At 39.6% G+C, this 21,670-nt stretch overlaps 1 protein-coding gene across 1 annotated transcript in view; it reads right to left on the reverse strand.

Moving 5' to 3' along the window:
* The window catches only part of ERO1A (endoplasmic reticulum oxidoreductase 1 alpha), a 29,652-nt gene continuing 7,982 nt past the window's right edge, over window positions 1-21,670 (reverse strand). Inside the window, exons 4-16 of the mRNA XM_026698732.2 lie at window positions 19,581-19,619; window positions 19,057-19,139; window positions 17,470-17,543; window positions 15,780-15,900; window positions 13,830-13,876; window positions 12,723-12,740; window positions 11,780-11,806; window positions 11,559-11,651; window positions 7,481-7,727; window positions 3,769-3,838; window positions 2,442-2,528; window positions 1,036-1,169; window positions 1-878 (exon numbers count right to left, since the gene is read on the reverse strand). Of these exons, the coding sequence (XP_026554517.1) occupies window positions 818-878; window positions 1,036-1,169; window positions 2,442-2,528; window positions 3,769-3,838; window positions 7,481-7,727; window positions 11,559-11,651; window positions 11,780-11,806; window positions 12,723-12,740; window positions 13,830-13,876; window positions 15,780-15,900; window positions 17,470-17,543; window positions 19,057-19,139; window positions 19,581-19,619 (1,101 nt within the window). The 3' untranslated portion in view covers window positions 1-817. The remainder of the gene's footprint in view (window positions 879-1,035; window positions 1,170-2,441; window positions 2,529-3,768; window positions 3,839-7,480; window positions 7,728-11,558; window positions 11,652-11,779; window positions 11,807-12,722; window positions 12,741-13,829; window positions 13,877-15,779; window positions 15,901-17,469; window positions 17,544-19,056; window positions 19,140-19,580; window positions 19,620-21,670) is intronic.

The following is a 21,670-nucleotide window of genomic DNA, read 5'->3' on the forward strand; positions in this document are numbered from 1 at the left end:
ATCTTGCTGGAAATGCTTTAATGTAAATTCCTATGTTGAACAGGCAAGTGGACCTGCCTCGAATGGCTCTTGTAAATATATCGCTCATTCACTCTAATATGTGAGATTAGGTTGTTTTGGGCATCTTACACAGGATTATTTAAGGACACTGAAGCAGAAAGTAATTTTTGTTAAGAGACACTGTTATGTAAGATGAAGAGATTCTAAATCATGTGTCTAAATGAGGCATTTTATCATGCAGTTGCTTTGCAGGGAACCCAGGTGATGTCATCATGCCTCATTTGTAACCATGGTTTTTTTCAACCAGCCTTTTCCTTCCACAAATAGAAAAATATATAGAATAGCTGCACTGTGCCTTTTTATCAGTAGTAGATAAGATCCTTCAGGCTGGAAGAAACCTTGCAAACAAGGGGTAAGGAACCTGAAGTTCTTCACATATTGGGTAAAGTACAATTCCTAGCTTCTCTCACTAATGGTCATGCTGATAAAGGCTGCCAGAAGTTGTAGTTCAGCAATTACCAGGAAGGATACATTTCTCCCACCCTCATGATATATATATGTGTTTGTGTGTGTGTGTTTAAAAAAAATAGAATGCATAAGGCCAATATGTATATCCTGCTCTGGAAGAAGAGTCTTTCATGAATATTTCAGCTACCTCAGAGCCAAATATAAACTTGTAAGCTAGAGAATGTGACCAATTTTCATGTTGACTTAGCCCTTCTTGCCAAGAATGGGATCATGCTGGCACAACACCAGCAGAAATCACTTTGAGCCCAATCTGCATAAAACAAGAAAGTTGGTCTCCATCAGGGTCAATTCACTGAAGAGGGCGTAAGAGCTCCTTGAAGTTTTCTAATTCTTTAACGCTTGTTGAAATCCTGCATTAGAGAATGGGAAAAAATATTATTTGGATAGAAGTGTAGCATGGCATCTCTATTTAGCTAATCTGGAAGAGACTGTGGAAAGGGGGGAGGAAACATAGTTTGAGAATACGTGACACTGAATTCTTCTTCCAAATAGAATGTGTAAACTCACCTCCCAAAAGCATTGAAGAGGGACACAATCTCCTGCCTTGTTAGATGAAATTCATGTGAAGGACCTTTTTCTGATATATTTTCTATCAGTTTTTCAGAAAACAGGATCTTCAGTGCTGTTCCCAAGCCCTGAGTCTGTACACAATAGGAACAAGATTTCAACTAAACGCCACACCAGGAAGTGAGGTTGTAATCACTATCAGCTTTTTTTTAAAGTAAAAACTGGGCAATTTAAATAAAGTATTAAATAAACGGGTGGTCCTCCAAACATCCTATCTGATCAAACATGCAAATATTACATTAGCTAAACCCATACAATATTAATGTAAAAGTAAAGAAGAGAATAGAACATCCTTGTTTTTAAATTACACAGACACACGGACATAGATGGATGCCCTAAATTTTGTTAAATTCTGCGATGCCGTACACAAAATGCACCAATTGGAAGGTCCAATCAATTTTATAATTTCTTCTTTTTTATAAGTCACGTGTTTTTTTACTATTGAGTTTTATTTTGTGCTGGTCTTCAACTGCATCAAAGATACCAGACTATATTTGCTGAATGTCAAACTTGACATTAGAAGAGGAATTCTCAATTGTGCGTCAAAAAAGTAAAAATATTTTTGCTGCAAGGATATTGACCAGCAATATATCTTGCTAATTCAGTATTTGTATTAGCTACAGTTCTTTTAAAAAGCCATCATCGTCATTAACCTAATGAGACTCTAACTGATGCAGAGTAGAGAAGGGAAGAGATATAAAGAGAGCCAATGAAGATGCTGGCCTAGAAACCAGGAAAATGTGGATTTTAGGCCTCCTTTAGGAATGAAATACATCTGGATGACCAGTCAATTCTCTCTAAGCGTCGTAGTGGAGCAGTGGTTAGAATGCATTATTGTAGGCTAATTCTGCTGATGGCCGATTGCCAGCATTTTGGCAGTTTAATTCTCACCAGTTCAAGGTTGACTCAGCCTTCCATCCTTCCAAGGTTGGTAAAATGAGCACCCAGATTGTTGGGGGCCAATATGCTGACTCTGTAAACCGCTTAGAGAGGGGTGTGAAACAGTATATAAGTTTAGGTGCTATTGCTGAGGTGAATCTACTTCATAGGGTAGTTGATGTGGAGAAAATAGGAGGAGGAGAGCTAAGCATGTTCATTATGTTGAACTTTATATAAAAAGGGAAGGGGGATAAAAGTATAATAATATAAGACCTGGCAATGGCTAAGAGCAGGAAAGTTGAAGAAAGACAGATGGGCTAATTCTGGATGCATAAGATCCAGCCTTGAAAACAAAGGCATACCCAGCGAGAATTGAGAAGACAGCAACAGAAAACAAAGGCCACCAATGCAAAAAAGCTGAAGAAACAGGAAAGAAAAGAAAAAAAGGGGGGAGGGGAGTAACTTACTTGCAGCTTCCCCCAAAGGCGGCATTTCAGGCACTCTACGCAATCCATGATCCTTGAAATGTTCTTAAAATGGAACCGAAATTCTTCCTGATAAAGAATAAATGAACGAATGAATTAGTGATTAAAAAATTCACTCGTTATCTTTGATCGACAGCATTTCTCCCATTCGATACCTTAGCTAGTTCAAATAGAAAAATCCAGAATCAGGCTTCTGAGCTTTATTTATTAATTTATTATGTTATCATGTTATTGTTATTGTTTTCCAGGATGCAACTCTGCAGCAAATGCAGGAAGATCAAGTGGAGGAATTCTTCCTTTTATGCAACATTTAAAAGCATAAGGGCTCTTTAGGATTCAGGTAACTACCCCAGAGTCTCTCTGCAATTCCTTAAAACCAAAGGGATCTTTTCATGGAAATATCACCCACCCTGGGGAAAGACACAATTGTCTTAAGCAGTTACATCTAGTCCTAAGCTTAGCAACTGTTTGAAGTTCCAACAGACCTACCTAGGGAGTACTTACAACCCAGATTAGAAATTTTCATCAAAACTACACCCACAGCAAAACATTGGTTCACTTAATAATTGCAGTGTTTGCTTGATGACACAGATTCACTCAATGACCACCACAGACAAGGTTATAAATTCAGGTCAATCACATGACCAACACATTTTCTAACCACAGTAAGTTACAATCGTAAGGGGCAGGCTCCATTTACAGTCATAATTCAAGAACTACCTGGATATATAGGTGCTACATCTATGCCTCCTGTGCATTCATAAGTACATTTTTGCCTTTGAACCAAAGCATGGTACTGTCCTTTTTCTATAACTACCTTTCAGGAATAGGAAATCTGTTCTTCTCCAAAAATGGCTTACAACCTCAGTAGTTAGTAGTTAGTACTTAGCAAAGTCAATACTAAAGGTTGCTGGGTGTTGTAGTACACTAATGCCTGGAATCTCAGTTTCCCAGGATCTATTCTAAAGGCTTGTCTGTTTCAAATCCATATTTGATGGAATCCTTTGAGAGATTGTTGCAAGATTTGCCCTATTCCACACATTTTTGTAGAAGGCCTGATGAACCAAAGAGAGCTTTCTTCTTCTCTCCCAGAAGCTGGTTAGGAATATTTTATTGTTTGATGCTATAATTTCTAATTAATTTCTGATAGGAGTGTTTTATAGTTTTCTATATCAGCTTAACAAACTAGGTTTAAAGTCTTCACTGCCACAAATGCAATCCTGTATCAAGACTGTTTGATGTTGGGCCCCACTGAGCTTACAAATAAAAAGTGTATTTCTCCCCCACCCAGAAAGCGACTTAATTTTACCTTTAACTTGGCAGCTTCCTTTTGGTTTCCAGCAAAAAGTGAATTTTCATCAAAGTGCAAAGGAAAAGATCTGAAGCAGAAGACAAACACTATTAATAACGAAGGTCTTTCATTGTAGAAGAGAATGAAAACAATTCTATTCATCAGCAGTTATTAATTTAAGTAGTTCTTTTAAGGGTCTTTTATGTTGGTTTCTGTTGTAACTAGAATTTTAAGTTTCTAGTGACATTTTGAGATCTATGTACTACTATTGTATTATTGTCATTTGCCTTCAGGGCTACACCTTGTATTTCACAAAGTTTGCAATTCATTACAGTGAACTTTGTTGAAAGCTGTTTGCCTTCAGCAATTGTACTGGGGATGACAATCATAAATTAAATATACCTTTGATTTGTGCTATCCAAACTCCACTGAGGAGTCAAGAGACTAGCATGTTTATCTTTTAGCCCTTAATTGCAGTTGGAATGAAGACAAGTTTAACTAGGATCAGAAACAGCATAAAAGCTATTTTTATTTAGAGGATAAAACAATATATTCTAAAAAGTTACAATCACCCACCCAAAACTGGGATCTTATACTGGTATTAGGATTGCTAAATCTTGGCAACAGAAATCGAGGCAATTAAAGGCTAGCAAAGAGTTTTACCGACTTCTGGATGGCAAAAAACATTGGTTGCAAACAATCGGTTTGATTAATGACCACTGCATTTGTTAATTACCACTGCAAAAAGATAACAAAATTGGGCTGACTCACTTAATGGCCAGTATTATTTAATGGTCATTAAGTGATTTGAGGTTTAATTATGGTTTAATTCCAGGTTTAATTACGGCCGTAAATCTAGGACTACCTATAGTGCACAATAGCCAAATAAAATAGAGGGGTTTCCTACAATGAAATGAAGAGCAATAGATGAACCAGACTTTATTGCTTGAACTGGCATAAATCAAAAAACAGTATTTTGATGTGCAGAAGGAAAAGATGAGTGGCGGTTACTTCTCAGGTAAGCCTGGTACAAGCCGAATATTGTGTATTCCTGCACTTGAGAAACCCACTGTCATGGCTGGCATTAAGCTAGCCAAGCATCATAAGCTGACAGCCTGACATTAGTAATGAGGGAGTAGATTAGAAGGTAGAGAGGAATTAGGCGGGGGTGGGGGGGTGGAAACCAAACCATGCCTGGCCAAAGCGTGAGAAACACCAGCCAGCCCAGGGTCACTCATCGGAATGCAGAGCTGGAAAGCTCGGGAACTGAGGGTCTGTTACCCAAACAATATACAAGCACTCAATTGGACATTAATTGATAACAGGGGAATGGCCGGGAAAGGGGAAAGTTAATTTTATTGTTTGCGCGCACAAACGCCAGATCCAGCTTCACTACTTCTGTAACCATTTATGCTTTAGTAAAGTATACTCTTGGTAAAACAATGGGCCAGGAGTCTTCCTTGGCTAGATGATAGAGTGAGACAGTTGACACACACAGGAGGAAGACCTGGTTGTGTGGGTCAACCCTCAATATACTTGTAACTCATTGGTGCCATCTTGATTTTTATCCAGATGAGGTAACTGATAGATTCTCTCAATTCTGTTCCTAATAATATAGTATCTGTTGCTTAGCAGAGATACTGTATGTTATATTAATTGCTTGCTTGTGAACAATTGAAATGTTATTTAACAAAACTGTATGAACTACTATATCGTGTGAATTACTTAGGGTAAACTGTATTTTAATAACATTGCATTCTTTTTTTCAGAATTATAGTTCACTTTTCTTTAAAATTGACTCTTCCCTATGTGCTATCTTTTCTTTTTCAGTTTGGCTTCTTGCTTGCCTGCCCATATCTCTTTAGCTTAGTTTTCTGCTCCAGCTTCCTATGGAAGTGCCCAATTCTTACCTTTTTATTTGCATTTCTTTAAAGCAATGATCTACCATTTCATTGCAAGACTAAGTGGATGCCATTGTACCAGCCAGGTATATCTAAATACACACCCCACTCTCACAAAATAGCCAGTTTGAAAACCAATTTGGTTTAGTGGTTAAGGCTAGAAAGCGAGAGACCATGAGTTCAAGTCCTGCTTTAGCCACGAAAAGCAGCTGGATGACTTTAGGCCAGTCATTGTCTCTCAGCCTCAGCCCAATCCATCTCACAGGGTTGTTGTTGTGGGGAAAGTAGAAGGAGGAAGATGTGTTGGATATGTTCACCACCCTGAGTTATTTGCAAAAATAATAAAGGTGGGATACATACATACAGCCACCCGCACCCATTTTGGGGGATCTTCCTGGCCCCAGAAGAGCCTCTAGAGGGGGCATTTTCACTCCCACAAGGCTCCTCTGGGGCTCAGGAAAGCAAAAAATGGAGGGGGGGGGGGCTAAGGCCCTGCCTCAATTTTTTGCCTTCCTGGGCCTCAGCAAGGGGAATCCCAGCACAGCTGATCATATGAACAGCTGTTTGTCAGGAGGGGGAAAAAACAAGAAATACCTTAAGGGGAGAGCGTCAAGTGGGTGGGGTGAGCGAGCATCGGGCGGGTGGGGCAAGCAGGCCAGCGGCAACCGGGCAACCGGATCTGCGGCGTGGCCTGCCAGAACTTACTGCCAGTTAGGCAACCCATACCAAATCCTTGCTACCGGTTCGCCCGATGCGGTGCAAACCGGCTGAATACCACCACTGATTTGGTGGTAAGAACTGAATTTTTCTCTAACTTACATTACCACATTCTGTTAACCAAACTATTTTTTTTTCTCCAGTCGGTTCTGATATCTGAAAGTTAAAAAGCTTGGAGCCATACACAGTCACTGTAAAAGCATAGAATCATAAGGCTGGAAGGGACACATTAAGGTCTTCTAGTCCACCTCCTCCCCAAGACTCCCCAAATCATCTCAGACAAATAGTCTAGAATGTTATTTGTTTGGCTCTCTTACACAGTGTGCAATGAATGTAAAATTGTGTGTATTATCAGATAAATGGGCTACACACTTTATTTTAAATTCTTGGTTCCTCATATTTGGTGTAGAGGTGAAGGCATCAGACTAGAAGCCAGGAGACTATGAATTCTAATCCCACTATAGGCATGAAAACCAAGTGGATGACTTTGGGTCAATCAGCAGAAGACTGTGAGTTCTAGTCCCACTTTAGGCATGACAGCCAACTGGGTAGCCTTTGGCTAATCTCTGTCACTCAACCTAACTCTCCTCACAGGGTTGTTGTTGTGGGGGAAATAGGAGGAAGAAGGAGTATTAGGTATGTTAGCTGCCTTGAGTTATTTATCAAAATAATAAAGATGGGACATAAATAAAACTTTTTCATCCTTCAGGATGAAGAAAAGGCTGTAATTTTCAGGTGCCTTAAATATACACTCAAAACATGATTAGATTTATAATATTTAGAATTTTCCCAATATTGTTCTAAATAATTCAAAAATTATTTACAATGCTTTTAGTGACTTCCAATAATACCTTGAATTAAATAATTGAACTATATTAAATTTTTGGTTGAAGTGGTTACTTTACACAGGTAAAGTGAATAAAAACCTGCTCTTTGAAGCACCATCATCCCATCAGCCCAAGGACTTTTTTTTTAAGTATTCAATTTATGCCCACCCAACATCCAACTCTGGGTGGCTAACAGTCCATTGAAAATAATCATTAACAAGCAAAAATAATTACAAACCATACTTGGGATGACCAAAGAAGCACATTGAAATAGATTGCACTTACTTAGTTAAATGAAGAATTTCCAGGAGGTGGTTCTTGGTTTTTATATCCTGATCTTCATCCCCTGTGAAAAGCTGGAAATCAGGGTGTTCAAAAAAGGGCAAGATTTTTGAGAGGGCCCGTAACTCAATGAGATAGATGAAATACAGGTTCTTCAGCCTCCTAGGACCTTCACCTTGTGTCAAGACCTCATCAAAGCGCAGCTGGAACTCTGTAACATTGTGCCCCCATCTCTTCTCTGCCCACGTGTCTTAAAAGAAAGGAAAAGAAAGAGCTAAAGGTAATATTGAAGGTATGACTCAAAAATCATTCATGGCAAGTCTCAACCATCTCATCCTAAGCAACTCCCCAGCACACAACTTGTAGACCCCCTAGATGTGATGCTGAAATTCAGCCAAGGGTAGAAGGGTCAAAATAGATATATCATGATTGTTGTATTATTATTATTATTCTGACTTGTAGAACAAATCAAAGCTATAGGACAGAGGTCCTCAAACTTGGCAGCTTTAAGACTTGTGGACTTCAACTTTCAATTCTGGGAGTTGAAGTCCACAAGTCTTAAAGTTGCCAAGTTTGGAGACCTCTGCTATAGGAGGAAGAGGTTGCACTTGCTAAGTGACATCATCACATCAGAACACCATTCTGTGGCCAAAATGTTTTTTGTTTAAAAAGTACCCACTCATCCCACAATTATCTGCTTTTTTCTTTTATCTATATACATAGATGGACAATTTCAATCATATTGGTGGGGGGAAATCTAATGGGATTGACTGACTGACTGACTGACTGACTGACTGATTGACTCATTCATTCTTTCTTTGTATGGTCACTTAGCTCTCAAGCAGATCTTAGGGAATATTATTCCAGAAGGTAGGAACTTATATAGACAAAGCACATTTTGTAAGTCCCATCAAATGACATTGCTTAATGGATGAGATTTGAAGCATTGCCAACTTCTATATTTAGAAGGTCCCATAAAAACAGGTTGTTCCTCCAAGTAACTTGTTCCTCCAAGGCACAAGGCTAAACACCAGGGGATTGTGAGTTCTAAGTCTGATTTTAGGCATGAAAGCCAGCTGGGTGACTTTGGGCCAGTCCCTCTCTCTCAGCCCAATTCTCCTCACAGGGTTGTTTTTGTGAGGAAAATAGGAAGAGGACAGAGAATTGGATAAGTTTGCTGCCTTGAGTTATTTATGAAAACAATAAAGGCAGGATTAAAAAGACCTAATCTAATCCATTCCTGTGTGTTATATTGTTTTTAGAGTGAATGACCTTTCTCCTTCTGGATGTCTGTGGTTTTTACAGTATGTGTATTGCCCAGAATAGCCATGGATTTGAGCAATCCTATAAATCAAATCAGATCAAATCAATCAAACCTATTTATGTTTCATATATTTGCCACATTTTAGTCACTGCAGGGAGTTTTTCCCCCTGTGATATCTGCAAAGACACACTTTAATTTGCTCCCATTTGTCTTAAATTCCCTGATAAGAGTAATCAGAAGACTCAGCTACTCAGCTAGAGACCTCTTGATAGCATATGAAAAACAAAATCATCCAGATCAGGGAAAACAACACAGAAATAAAATATTAAAGAAGCTTCTTTGCCAGTATGGCTGATCCAATTAAATTTTGATCCTGCTGAAAGGTGAAACAAAATTCAAGTCATTCTATCATTCTATGAGCTCATGCTTCCTATTTTATGTGTGGTTTGGCCCTTTCATCCTGCATTTTATTGCCTCAGAACTTCTTGTAAAACTTCTGTTTTCTATTTTGCTTAGTCATTTGATTAAATGAGAATTGGGGGGGTGAACAATCATAATAAAACCTGACAAACTTTGTTTTCTTTCTGGCCCAGAAACCATAGATCTAAATAAGCCTCACTTTTCTGCCTCCAATGCTAGAGTCTTTCTACACACACACACAATCAAAAAGGTACAATCAAATGTGTTATGTTCAATACATATAGCACACTTAATCTGGTTACCAAATGAGCACATCTTCCGACTTCACATAATACCGTACTAAATCATAAACCTAACAAATCGCTTGGGTTTGCACAACCAACAAAAGAAATCAAGATTAAAACTAACCAAACTGATGCTATTAAGCAACATCCTGAAAGGGAGGGCCCACAGTTTACAGATAAATCATTGGTGCTTTCTGCTAAAGGTCCAAATTCAGTTCATACTTTTTAAAAATTTAGATTCTTTTCATGACAACTCAGATGGTTTAGCTACCGGTATTCAAGCCTGATGTTCACTGTGTTAATATATTGCATTACAGGTAGTCCTTGACTTATGACCACAATTGGGACTGGAATTTCCATCATAAGGAATTTCCATCACAAGTCATTGAGGTTTTAAGTCAAGTCGCCATATGGTTAGACCCAATTTTATATTAGACCACTTGTACAATGGTTTTTGTAAAGATGACTCTGTGAAATTAAGTAAATCCAGCTTCCCCAATGGGATTTTTTTTTTTTTTTGCCATTTTATTTACTGGAATCAGGCAAAAAAAACCATTGCAATTCACAATCAGGGGACTGCAGGACACTTACAACCCATTGTAAATGTGAGCAGATGGACAAGCACCCAAATTGTGATCATGTGATCTCAGAGGTGGTACAATGGTTTACAATAGTCATATGTGCAAATACAGATCATGATTTTTCCTAGCGCTGTCGTAACTTCAAGTAATTTCAAACGGTCTTTAAGCAAACAGTCCTAAGATCTCAGATGGGAGGCTATTCCAAAGGACTGGGCAGCTACTAAGAAGATGCTCCTCCAAAGTCCCATTGACAACGTTTAAGGGAAGGGACCTGGAGTGCACCCACCATATTTAACCTAATACGAGGGACAGATACTTCCAGGAAAGACAAACCCACAAGTAATTTGGCCCTGTGCCATGTAGTAATACAGGTAGTCCTTGGCCAATGACCACAATTGAGCCCTAAAACTCATTTAACAAATGAGTTACTACTACATGTAATTTGTTAAATGAGTTTTCCCCCATTTTATGACCTTTCTTGCCACAATTGTTAAGTGAATCACTGCAGTTGATAAATTATTAACCTGGTTGTTAAGAGAACCTGGCTTCCCCGTTGACTTTGCTTGTCAGAAGGTTGCAAAAGGGGATCCTATGACCCAGGAACACTGCAACCGTATGAGTCAGTTGCCAAGTGTCTGAATTTTGAGCACATGATCATGGAGATGCTGCAAGGTCGTAACTGTGAAAAATGGCCATAAGTCACCTTTTTTCAGTGGCGTTGTAACTTTGAATGGTCACAAAACTAACTGTTGTACGCTGAGGGCTACCTGTACTCAAAAAGCCTTGCTGTTCTTCACAATCCTAAATTACTTGAGATCAGATTATTTGATGGTTGCTGCTTGTCTCATACATGCACCGCTACATCCAACATTATCAACAGAATTCCTCCTCCTAATGAAGCAGCGGTGGAGTAGACAAATGAATTTCAGTGATGGGATACCCAACAGTTGGTGGGATTCAAAAATTTTTACTGCTGATTCTGTGGGCATGGCTTGGTGCGCCTGGCATGGCTTGGTGGGCATGGCAGGGGAAGAATACTGCAAAACCCCCATTTCCTCCCAACCCCACTAACCTGCTTTCCAGCTCCGTTCTCCTGTTCAGGGCAACAAAAGAAGACTCAGCCAATCAGCTGGGACTCGGGAGGCAGAGAACAGACGGGGGCAGAGCCAGTCAGAGGTAGTATTTGCTGGTTCTCTGAACTACTCAAAATTTCTGCTACCGGTTCTCCAGAATTGGTCAGAACCTGCTGAATACCACCTCTGATACCCAAGCATGTACACTGTGATATTTTCACTTTCTTTCTACATTTGAGGCTTTTATACAGTTTTATTATGATACAGGGTTTTGTAAGGAATCACAAAAGGATATTTTGGCTGTCAAAGGAAGTGAAGTGAGATCTCAAGCGTTCACAGTTGCCACGGTGGTGATGGAGCAGAAGAAATGGCCATGTGCTTCTACTCTTCCCCTTTCCCCTGTCTTAGAGGTTGGAAAAGGCTGCCTTTGAGCATTAAGAAGAAAGTGAGGCCACCAACCTTGCAAAAGGTATCTAGCACTGAGATGAATGTTGATGCTTGCATGAAGACCAGAAATAAGTTTGTAGAAAGCTCTCTTCTCCACACAGAGATCTGTAAGGAACATTGAGAGAAAACTATGGCAATTCGAAAGGTAGAAATTTAGTTCTGCAGTGTATTCAACATTGTATCTTCAATGCAACCCACAGTGCATTCATTAAAGTGGTAAAAAAATCAGTTACCTTGCAACCAGCTGTAAAACATATTCCCTGGAAAAAGAGAAAAATATCAGCTCAAAAATATTTCTCTGGTCTTTTAGAGTTGCCAAAAGAAAGGGAGTGGGGGAAGTAATTCATTCCTTAAATGCTTTCATAGATAATTTCTAGGCAGCCAATGCTTCTGGCACGCAAGATTATTACTGGAGAGCATGATTGATGACTCTTGACTATGGATGTGTCCCATTGGAGAATATACATCCTGGGGGTGGGGGAAGACAGGGTCAAGGGTGAAATGAATGATGTGTCTCAGAGTCAGCTACACACAGGTAGCACCAGCATGTTCACTCCTAATAAATCATCTTTAAACTCTGAGAGATGTGGCTAGAGACTCATGATTTAAATGGGGGTAGATGCCAGAGCCCTGACAAAAGAGCCATCCCAAAGGTTTTCTCACAACAGAAAGATATCTATGATAGTTTCATTTGTTGCATCTAATGCCAAGGTTGACTATAAAAGTATATAAAGAATTTTTCCAAAAGCAGGGTCTCCTCTCAACATTGCATCTCATGGCCCTGATGTAGGTACGTTCATGTCCTCCTGCTGCACACATTAGTAAAATGGTTTTAATTCTTTCTCTTCTTAGCTCTAACCCAATCAGCTAATACATTGGTACATGCTGGCAACATATCCTTCCAACAGCAGAATAAAGGACTGTTAAGAAGAAGGATGAACCCAACTAGGTCCTCACCCAGCATAGTGTTTATGAACCTGGCACTTTCCAGCTAACATAGCCAAGTCCTAACACATCTGGAAGGCACTTAATTTTGGAAGGGTGAGTATGAAGTGTAAAGAAAGGAAGAAGAAATGGTAGTTGGCGTGCATTTTGCTAATATTTTCCCCCAATGATCAAATAATTAACATCTCTCAATATATCTTTCCTCTTGATTATTGTTGGGAATGCACTCACCTTCATTTTCTCTTGCTCCTGCAAAAGCAAATTAATAATGGAAAAGGAAGAGATTACATTTCAATCAGATGAAATGTCTTCAGTTATTTCTAGGCTACTTTTATGGGTCTGAGCAATCTGATAAAACAGAAAATATTTGCCTTTGAATGTTCTGAGTTTCCTTTCCCATCAACCTCAGACAGTAAAGTCAATAGTAAAAGATTATGGGAGTTGCAGTCCAAAGCCTCTAGTGAGCACTCATTGCCTAACACAATGTAATACAACTGGTACTAAAAATATTAAGTTTGTGCATCAATCTCCATTCTACTCCAAGAACTACTATTTTGTTTTGAAATAGTAATGATCTTACCTTGTTTTGCTGAATTTGTTATATTTCTTTCCCCAGACTTACATGATTCAGAGTGAAACTACTATAGTTCAGCCATTGATCAGACTTACACAATTTATTCCGGATCTCTAGACTGATGGGAGGGGCATGCAGCTAATCAAAATACTTTAGCATTATTCCTATTCTACAAAGAATCTTATTTGGCCACCCTTTGACTTCTTGCAGGATCAATAATACTCCTTGTAGCCTAAATTTTTTATCCATAATAATTTTGTTTGTATCCTGTCTTTATTTTTTTTACAAATAGCTCAAGGCAGAGAACATATCTAATATTCCTCCCTCCTCCTATTTTCCCCACAACAACAAACCTGTGAAATAGACTGAGCTGAGAGAGAATAACCGGCCCAAGGTCACCCAGCTAGCCTTTTTTGACTGAGGTGGAATCTGAACTCATGCCCTTCCGGTTTCTAGCTTGGTGCCTCAATCACTTAGGTGGATGATATTTTGAGAACGTATTGTTTCTATTTGCTTTCTTCCTATTTTTGACTCCGTCCCATTCTTATTTGCATTTTCTCTTTTGATTGCCCTCCCATGTTTAGATTTTTTTAATAGTATAGCAGCATGAAATATGACATTAATAGGCACTGAAAAATGTTAATTCAATTTGAATTTTGTCCACGTCTTCTGTTATCAATAACCCCAATATTTGCAAACACATGGCAACTCTGTCCACTATCAATATCAACTTTCTCTTAAAAATAATGGAAAGATAAGCTTACCTCTACCAGAAGCCAGTGGATTTAAAGGCCTTTTTACTGAGCGAGGCCTATAAGATAAACATATTTTAATTAGTTATAGTTAAAACTATGTACAATAATATTGGTTAAAGGTATAACTAAAAGCAATTGACCACCATAGAACTGAATTATTTTCATCGCAATTTCTAGCAAATAAAATCAATTCTTAGACCTGTCCTAAAGGCTAAATGGAGTGAACTAGACCAATATTTAGAGAGCAGCATTTGAATTTACCATAGTTGCTAATTTCAAAAGGATGGAAAAAATTCTTCAAAGGTATCATCTTAATTGCTGAATGGATAAGTTTATGTGGGAGAAGGCAAACTTTCAGACTTCTTTCAAGAATGCATTCTGATTTACCCTTTCTTTAAAAGTCTTTATTTATCCCCAACCTGGCACCTTCCAGATACATTGGATTACTAATTCCATGCAATTGGTATTGCTGTGGATGATGGAAGCTATAATCCAACATAATTTCTGGATGGGGAAAGCTTTAATCAATTCTCTAAAACCAGGAAAGACTCTATAAAGATTTTCACATTGCTGTATTTTTTCCAATATGTAACCAGTGACACGCAGACAATAGCCAGTTTAGTCTAGTGGCTAAGACCAGGGGTGGGATTCTACCAGTTCACACCTATTCACTAGAACTGGTTGTTAACATTCTAAGCAGTTTGGAGAACTGGTTGTTAGAAGAAATTACTGGCCTAATCCTGTAAGAAAGGCAGGAAGGAAACATTCTGGTGTTGCTTACAGAAATTGCCTCTCCATTAACCCTTATTACATTCTTGGCAGGACTAGACTTCCTGTCTCTGGAACTTCTCTGGAGTTTTTTCCCCCCTCCTTTGCTGGTACTTTGCTTGTGTGGAGTGACCATTGAAAAAAGTGACTTATGACCGTTTTTCACACTTATGACTGTTGCAGCATACCCACAGTCACAAGAGGCCAGGCAAGGAGATGTGTCCCTCGATGTGAGTGATGTTGAGTTGGCCATGCCCAGCCAGTAACATGACCACCAAGCCATGTCCACCCAGTCACATGACCACCAAGCCACGGCCACAGAACTGGTTTGTTAAAAAAATTGAAACCCACCCCTGGCTAAGACTCTGAATTAGGACTGAGGAAATTTAAGTTTTTCAGTCCTTGGAAGACAAACTATTACTGATGTTGCCTAGAAAACTATATGGATTTATCCATTAATTGCCAGGATTCAAGACTGAAGCGATGGCAAAAAAAAAAAAAAAAAGTTAATAAGTAAGACAACCTCAAGAAGTTGTGGGAACCCAGGCTGTGGGAATCAAACAGTAATGAATTTTCGAACATGCTCTCTTTATTTATTAGGCACAGAGAAAGCATAACTGTGTCGTAATATCCTGTCTGTATTAAAGGTACAGGAAACAAAGGCTGAAAAGAAGTCTTTGTCAAAGGTCACCAAAGGAATTTGTGGCCGAGTTGAGATCTGTACTGAGGAATGTCTGTGGGTAGCTGAGATGCCCAAGATAAGCCACAACATAGCCCTGTTCTTTTATTAAATGGTATGTTTTAGCTCAACAAGTTGGGAAAATACAGTCACTGTGTTTGCAGAGCACGGATCTGGTTGTGTGATGCCAGCCAACTCCAGATTTTTTAATAAGCCATTGTTAATTGAGTTAGCGTAGCATGTGAGTCGGTCTCTGTGTTACATTTTTCACCCTTTTGAAGACATTCACAAACATCTTTTCCATGCACTGAGGCTGAAACTATTCTATTATTTTGCGGTTTTTGAGGTTACTCCAGCAACTAGATTGAAAAGCCAGATACAAAGATATTAATAATATAAATAAACAGTCCAATCTTAGAAATCCTTAGGAAATTTAGCCAGGAGAAAAATAGGTGAGTATATTTTGGGAAAAAAAAATCTTAAAATTTTAAAGCCTGGCCAAATAAACATACTTAAAACAGTTTTCTTCATAAATACTGTTCCAAATCTTCCAGGCTTCAGGGCCTTTGTAGCCAGTGTAACGTTCTGGATTCAGAAGCAAATCTACATACTCCGCTTCAGGGGAATGGATATCTGGAATGGAAAAAGTGCTGCATTAAAAAGAGAGATAAAGAGAATAAGAATGTATCTGAGGATGCCTCTTGCCAATTGCTTTTGTAGTTTTTTTTACCTCAGAGTGTTCTATTTTTCCCAACATGAAATAGATGAGGGGGGAAAAGCACAACTTTCTCAGTTGTGGACTCATGCTGTGCCAGGCACACTCCTCATTTAATCAAGCAAGAGTCTGATAAAACTATCAAAAGCTTCCATGATGGTTTGGAATCATTTCATTCTATAAATGCAGCATGTGCTAGAGGTAGTCTTTGACTTATGACCGCAATCGAGTATGTCCAGTACAGTCATGTGTTATAGTGGTTGTTAAGCAAGGCGTCCACACAATCACCTTGCTTAACAACCACACTCTTTGCAGTCATTAAGCAGAGCACAGAGTGCCTCAAGGTATGGAGGAGGCCCTGAGAGAACCACCATAAGACCAGGCCCAAACTGGCCTCCCCGGCTCCCCAAACCTAAGCCACCTGCGCTCCACTACCCTCTTCCCCCCCTCTGAGCCCGCTTCCCGTCACACTGGGTCCTACCCCCATTTCCCCCCCAATCATGACTCAGTCCATTTTTTCTGAAGATCCCCTTTGGGAAGAAGCAGCTGATCTGCCATGTGGTCTTCCTATATACAGAAGCTGTATGATGCTGGCCCAGAAGTGAGTACCATTTCAGATTTGAGAATTGTAGCTTCTCCCCAAATTTGCCCCATTATCTTTTTTGACCATGAAATTGGAGTTAAAATTCCTTGTGTGGTTTTTATATAAACAGGGCAGACTTGCAATATCAAAATGGTGGGCATGGCTAGGCAACTCTGTCCCTTTCTAATATCCAATGCAACCTACACATGTAAAAAAGAATGGCCTTGATCACCTGGTCATACCTGCCATTTTAATGTCATTGAATGCTCTCTAAAGATGTTCCGTTTGTGAATACATACAGCTATTCCCCAAACATCTAGCTAAGGCCCAGGGATATTTTCTGTTTTCATCATATAACCAAATAAATGGCAAGCATTATAATTTGGACCGGGGTCCCCAAACCTCAAGCCATGGCCTACTACCAGGTTGCGGTCTGTTTGGAACCAGGCCACGTGAACTAGTCGGCCCACGCACAAGTGGCAAGCCGGTTTCCCACTCCCCCCTCCCCTACACCGGATCACCAAACCGTAAAGGTTGGGGACCTCTGATTTGGACCACAGCTTTCTCCTATGTTGTTTTGCCTTTTATCTTCTCCTCCCACTCTTAGAGGAGTTTACATTTTACATAAGAGTAAGAGGGTGGCCATAAAGATGACAAGCATGTGTCTGTGTATCTCAAATACATATGCCAGCTTTCTTTAAATCCTCCAGAACTTGTGGGCACTAGAGGTTTTTAAGAAGAGATTGGACAACCATTTGTCTGAAATGGTATAGCATTTCTCTGCTGGAGCAGAAGGTTGGATTAGAAGTTATCCAAGGTCTCTTCCAACTCTCTTATTCTGTAATCTTTGCAACCACCTTAGATGCCTCAATAGAAACACAGACAATGGAGACACCAACAGTACCATCAGCTTCACAAAAGTTTTCTGAAGAATCGTCATGCTGAGTCCATTGAATCATAGCCCGTGCAGTTTCTTCACTGCAAAATAAGTGAGAAAATGGTTGTACGTAAATACAGGGACCTGGATAAAATGACTGTGGGAGGTGTGAAAGTGTCACAGGTAGTATCAGCATGCCTGAAAACATTGGTAGGCAACAGTTAAGAGGGCTGGCAGGAACCCTGAATTTGGCACTTCAAGATGGGTTAACATATAATTGAAACACCATTTACACTAAAATATAATAAAGTTAGGGTTTTGATTTATGTTAATATGAACCCAACAACTGTGGTTTGTAAACCACATTTTATAACTTAGTGTGATATGCAAACACAGCTTCATAGTTCGTACAATATACTTTAATTAAATAAACTGTGGTGAAACACATTGTGCTGTGCCTAAGCCACCGGCTGTATCTGATTCAGCCTTCCATCCTTCCGAAGTCTGTAATATGGGGACCCAGATTGTTGGAGGCAATAGGCTGACTCTGTAAACCACTTAGAGAAGGCTGTAAACAGGGGTGGCTTCAAAAATTTTAGCAACGGGTTCTCTGCCCGGTTGCTGGGTGGGCATGGGCGTGGCCTACTCAGCTTCCTGCATCACGGGGAGGCGTTTTTGACCTCCCCGGGCTCCTTTCCTTGAGCCTCTGGGAGCGCTAAAATAGCCTCCCTGGGCTCCGGAGGTTCTCTGGAAGCCAGAAACAGGCCTGTTTCTGGCCTTCCCAAACTTCCGGGTGGCCCATTTTTTGTCCTCCCCGAGCCTCCACATCGTGCCCTGCACTTACCTGCATCCAAAACGGGCCCCGTGGGGACTCCTGGGAGGGGTGGGGTGGGATGGGTGGAATCTTAGCTACGGGCTCTCCCGAACCCCTGCGAGCCCCCAGCAGCCCACCCATGACTTTAAAGCACTGTGAAGTGGTATATAAGTCTAAGTGCTATTGCAACTGACTGAAATAATAGCAACGGATGTTGCCAAACTAGAAGTTCCCCCTTTTTTAAAAGCTGCTAAAAGTACTCATGCCTGCAGAAGGGAGGGAAAGCATGCTTCTTGGATAAGATGAACTATTGAACCTGAATTATTTTGCTTGTGGACAAAGTCTCCCAGTTGAAAGTGAGGGATTTACAAATGAAACAATTTTTACATTAAAAAAGTCACCATTGGGTTCTGCAGAGGAAAGGATATACAATTCCTCCATCAGCCCACTCTGACAAAGTGGGTCCAGGCAGACTACACTAAAAAGTACAAGCTAAAGTGGTTAAGGTACTGGCTTAGAAACCAGGAGGCCATGAGTTCTAGTCCCACATTAGGCATGAAAGCCAGCTGGGTGACTTTGAGCCAGCTACTCTCTCGGTCCAATTCGCCTCACAGAGTTGTTCTTGTAGGGAAAATAAGGGGAGAAAAAAGTATTAGGTAGATTCACTGCCTTGAGTTACTTGTAAAATCTTAAAGGTAGGATAAAAATCAAACAAATAAACTAACTTCTAGGGGAAGAAGAAAATGTATGCAACCAGCAAACACCCCGCCATCATGTTTATTCAGAAAAATAAATTATACCTCAAAGATTTGTCAACAGCCCCAAGGTTTTCTGCTTTTTCACAGCTTTCAGCCAAGGGAGTGGCAGCAGCTGCTTCTGAATACTATAAAACAAGATGACAGGAGATGTGAAACTAATTCAAATGTACTCACCACTATGAGTTAACAACCAGCAATTCTCAGATCAACTCTTGCCTGTCAACCACATGGGCCATGGGCCACTCAGTATCCCTCACCCTCTTTCCTTGTGATAATTTTTTAAAAAATCCACATTTGTCTCTATTTTAGGTAAACCATTCATCCAATAGTTATTGGACAAACTAAGAGCTTTTTTATATTTCTTGGGGTCTTAAATGCATAATATCTATTTGAAGTTGGAATGACAGGCCTAGCAAGTAGGTTGATGATTATCACAATGACTCATAAATCAAGATGTCATTAGTTTAAGGAAAAACAACCAATGTTTTTTTTTTCAAATACCACATAGAGAACAGGAGAGTTATCCTGGATCCAGTGAGTTCTGGCTGGACCTGATTGGTACTTACCTTATTAGTCTCTGATCTAATTCCACAAGGAACCTCTTCCTGAAAACAAGAGATAATGAAGTCAAGTTTGATGCGTTTATTTAATATGTAATATTTAATAGTGTTTAACTTTTGGGTCCACACTAATTTTTTTGCTGGAGAAGCAATTTGAATAGGAAGTATAAACCAAGGATTGTTATATCTGATTTCAGGGATCACATGAAATCATGATTTGTTTTAACTATACTTTCTCAGACAAGCCATTATAACTGTTTTAATACTTTTGGTTAAAACTAGGCTTAAAATCCAGAATGGGCAAGCTCATGGAACACTCTAATTAAAACCAGTGGCTTTTTGATGAGTCATGATCCTTTTTTTAATCCTTTAATTTTTATTACCTCTATCACAAAATAAGACATATTTATATAAAGAGCAAGCATCATAAAGATCATCCAATAATCTATGGTAGCAGAATACTATCAAAAGGGGAACTAAATTAGAAACATCAGAAATGTAATAATAAACCCATAAAAACCAAAAATGGACCATCGTGTTTTTTTAAAAAAGGAGATTAAAAAAAACTAATCTAGTAAAACTAATTCTTATCATTGATCTAAAAATGTACAAAATACAGGAATCTGAAAAGACATTCCAGAATAAGACATCAGGTTTTTTTGAGGAACCTTCAATTTCCACTCATTCAAACCAGAAGGTGGGCCAGAAAATAGATTCACCAAAAGATCTTAATGAGACATGATGAGGGCAGGGGTGAGATTCTACCAGTTCACACCTATTCGCTAGAACAGGTTGTTGACATTCTAAGCAGTTCGGTGAACTGGTTGTTAGAAGAAATTACTGGCCTAATCCTGTAAGGAAGGCAGGAAGGAAACATTCTGGTGTTGCTTACAGAAACTGCCTCTCCGTTAACCCTTATTACGTTCTTGGCAGGACTAGACTTCCTGTCTCTGGAACTTCTCTGGAGTTTTTTTTTTTCCTCCTTTGCTGGTACTTTGCTTGTGTGGAGTGACCATTCAAAGTTACAATGGCACTGAAAAAAGTGACTTATGACCATTTTTCACACTTACGACTGTTGCAGCATCCCCACAGACATGAGAGGCCAGGCGAGGAGATGCGTGCCTCGATGTGAGTGATATTGAGTTGGCCACATCCAGCCTATAACATGATCACCAAGCCATGTCCACCCAGTCACATGACCCAAGCCACGCCCACCACCTAAGCCACACCCACAGAACCGGTTGCTAAAAAATTTGAATCCCACCCCTGCATGAGGGCATAGTGGTCCTTCAGCTATCTGGTTTTAACTGTACAATATTTTATTTTGTAAAATCTATCAATTCACTTTTGACAATCTGAAAAGTTCCAGGTTGAAAAAGCTGCTACAGTGTACCATGTAGTACTTTCAATATACTGCGAACTCCATGTTGGTTGAACGTGTGCTATTTATATACCCTCTTTCAATGTATTGAATGGATTCCAGAGGGAAGGGGCTACAAAGGCTAGACCTCTCTCCATTGCTGGAATCATATTTCCCTATGATGAAATTCTGAAGAAACATCTGGTTATGACCCTTGTCTGGAGAAGAAGGACAACTAGCAGAGCTCATGAACAGGCAAGGAGGGCTTATGTATTCCCTGAGCAAGCACAGGGAATCATATTATCAACAAAATAAACAGAAGCCAGACAGTTCTTCTAAAAGAAGATAGAAGAAACATGTCAGAGCGTTTGCAGCGTCACTACCATTATGGGACAACCCTGAAGCAAAACCCAGCACACAGAGACTTAGACATTTAACAGTGGTTTATATACAACAGTTATATACAGGCATATACATGGTAGACAAAATACCTTACAAGTAATTTTTCTTCTTCTTAAGTCTACACGGAGAACTTCTGCAATGAATACTGGACACAAAGAGAGAGAACATGCCCTCTAATGCCTGCCTCATATAAACACCTCTTAAAGGGATAGAACCCATCTCCAGTCTTAAAGGGAAATAGCCAGGCTATGCTGAATCATCTTCATTTCATCAGCCTAACATTGCATCAGATTTACAGCATCTGGCAGCTATTACTGCTGCTGGTCAGCTCTTA

The sequence above is a fragment of the Pseudonaja textilis genome, chromosome 1 (genome assembly GCF_049901715.1).
Source record: "Pseudonaja textilis isolate UNSWEBS1 chromosome 1, rPseTex1.2, whole genome shotgun sequence".
NCBI classification, from domain to species: Eukaryota; Metazoa; Chordata; class Lepidosauria; order Squamata; family Elapidae; genus Pseudonaja; species Pseudonaja textilis.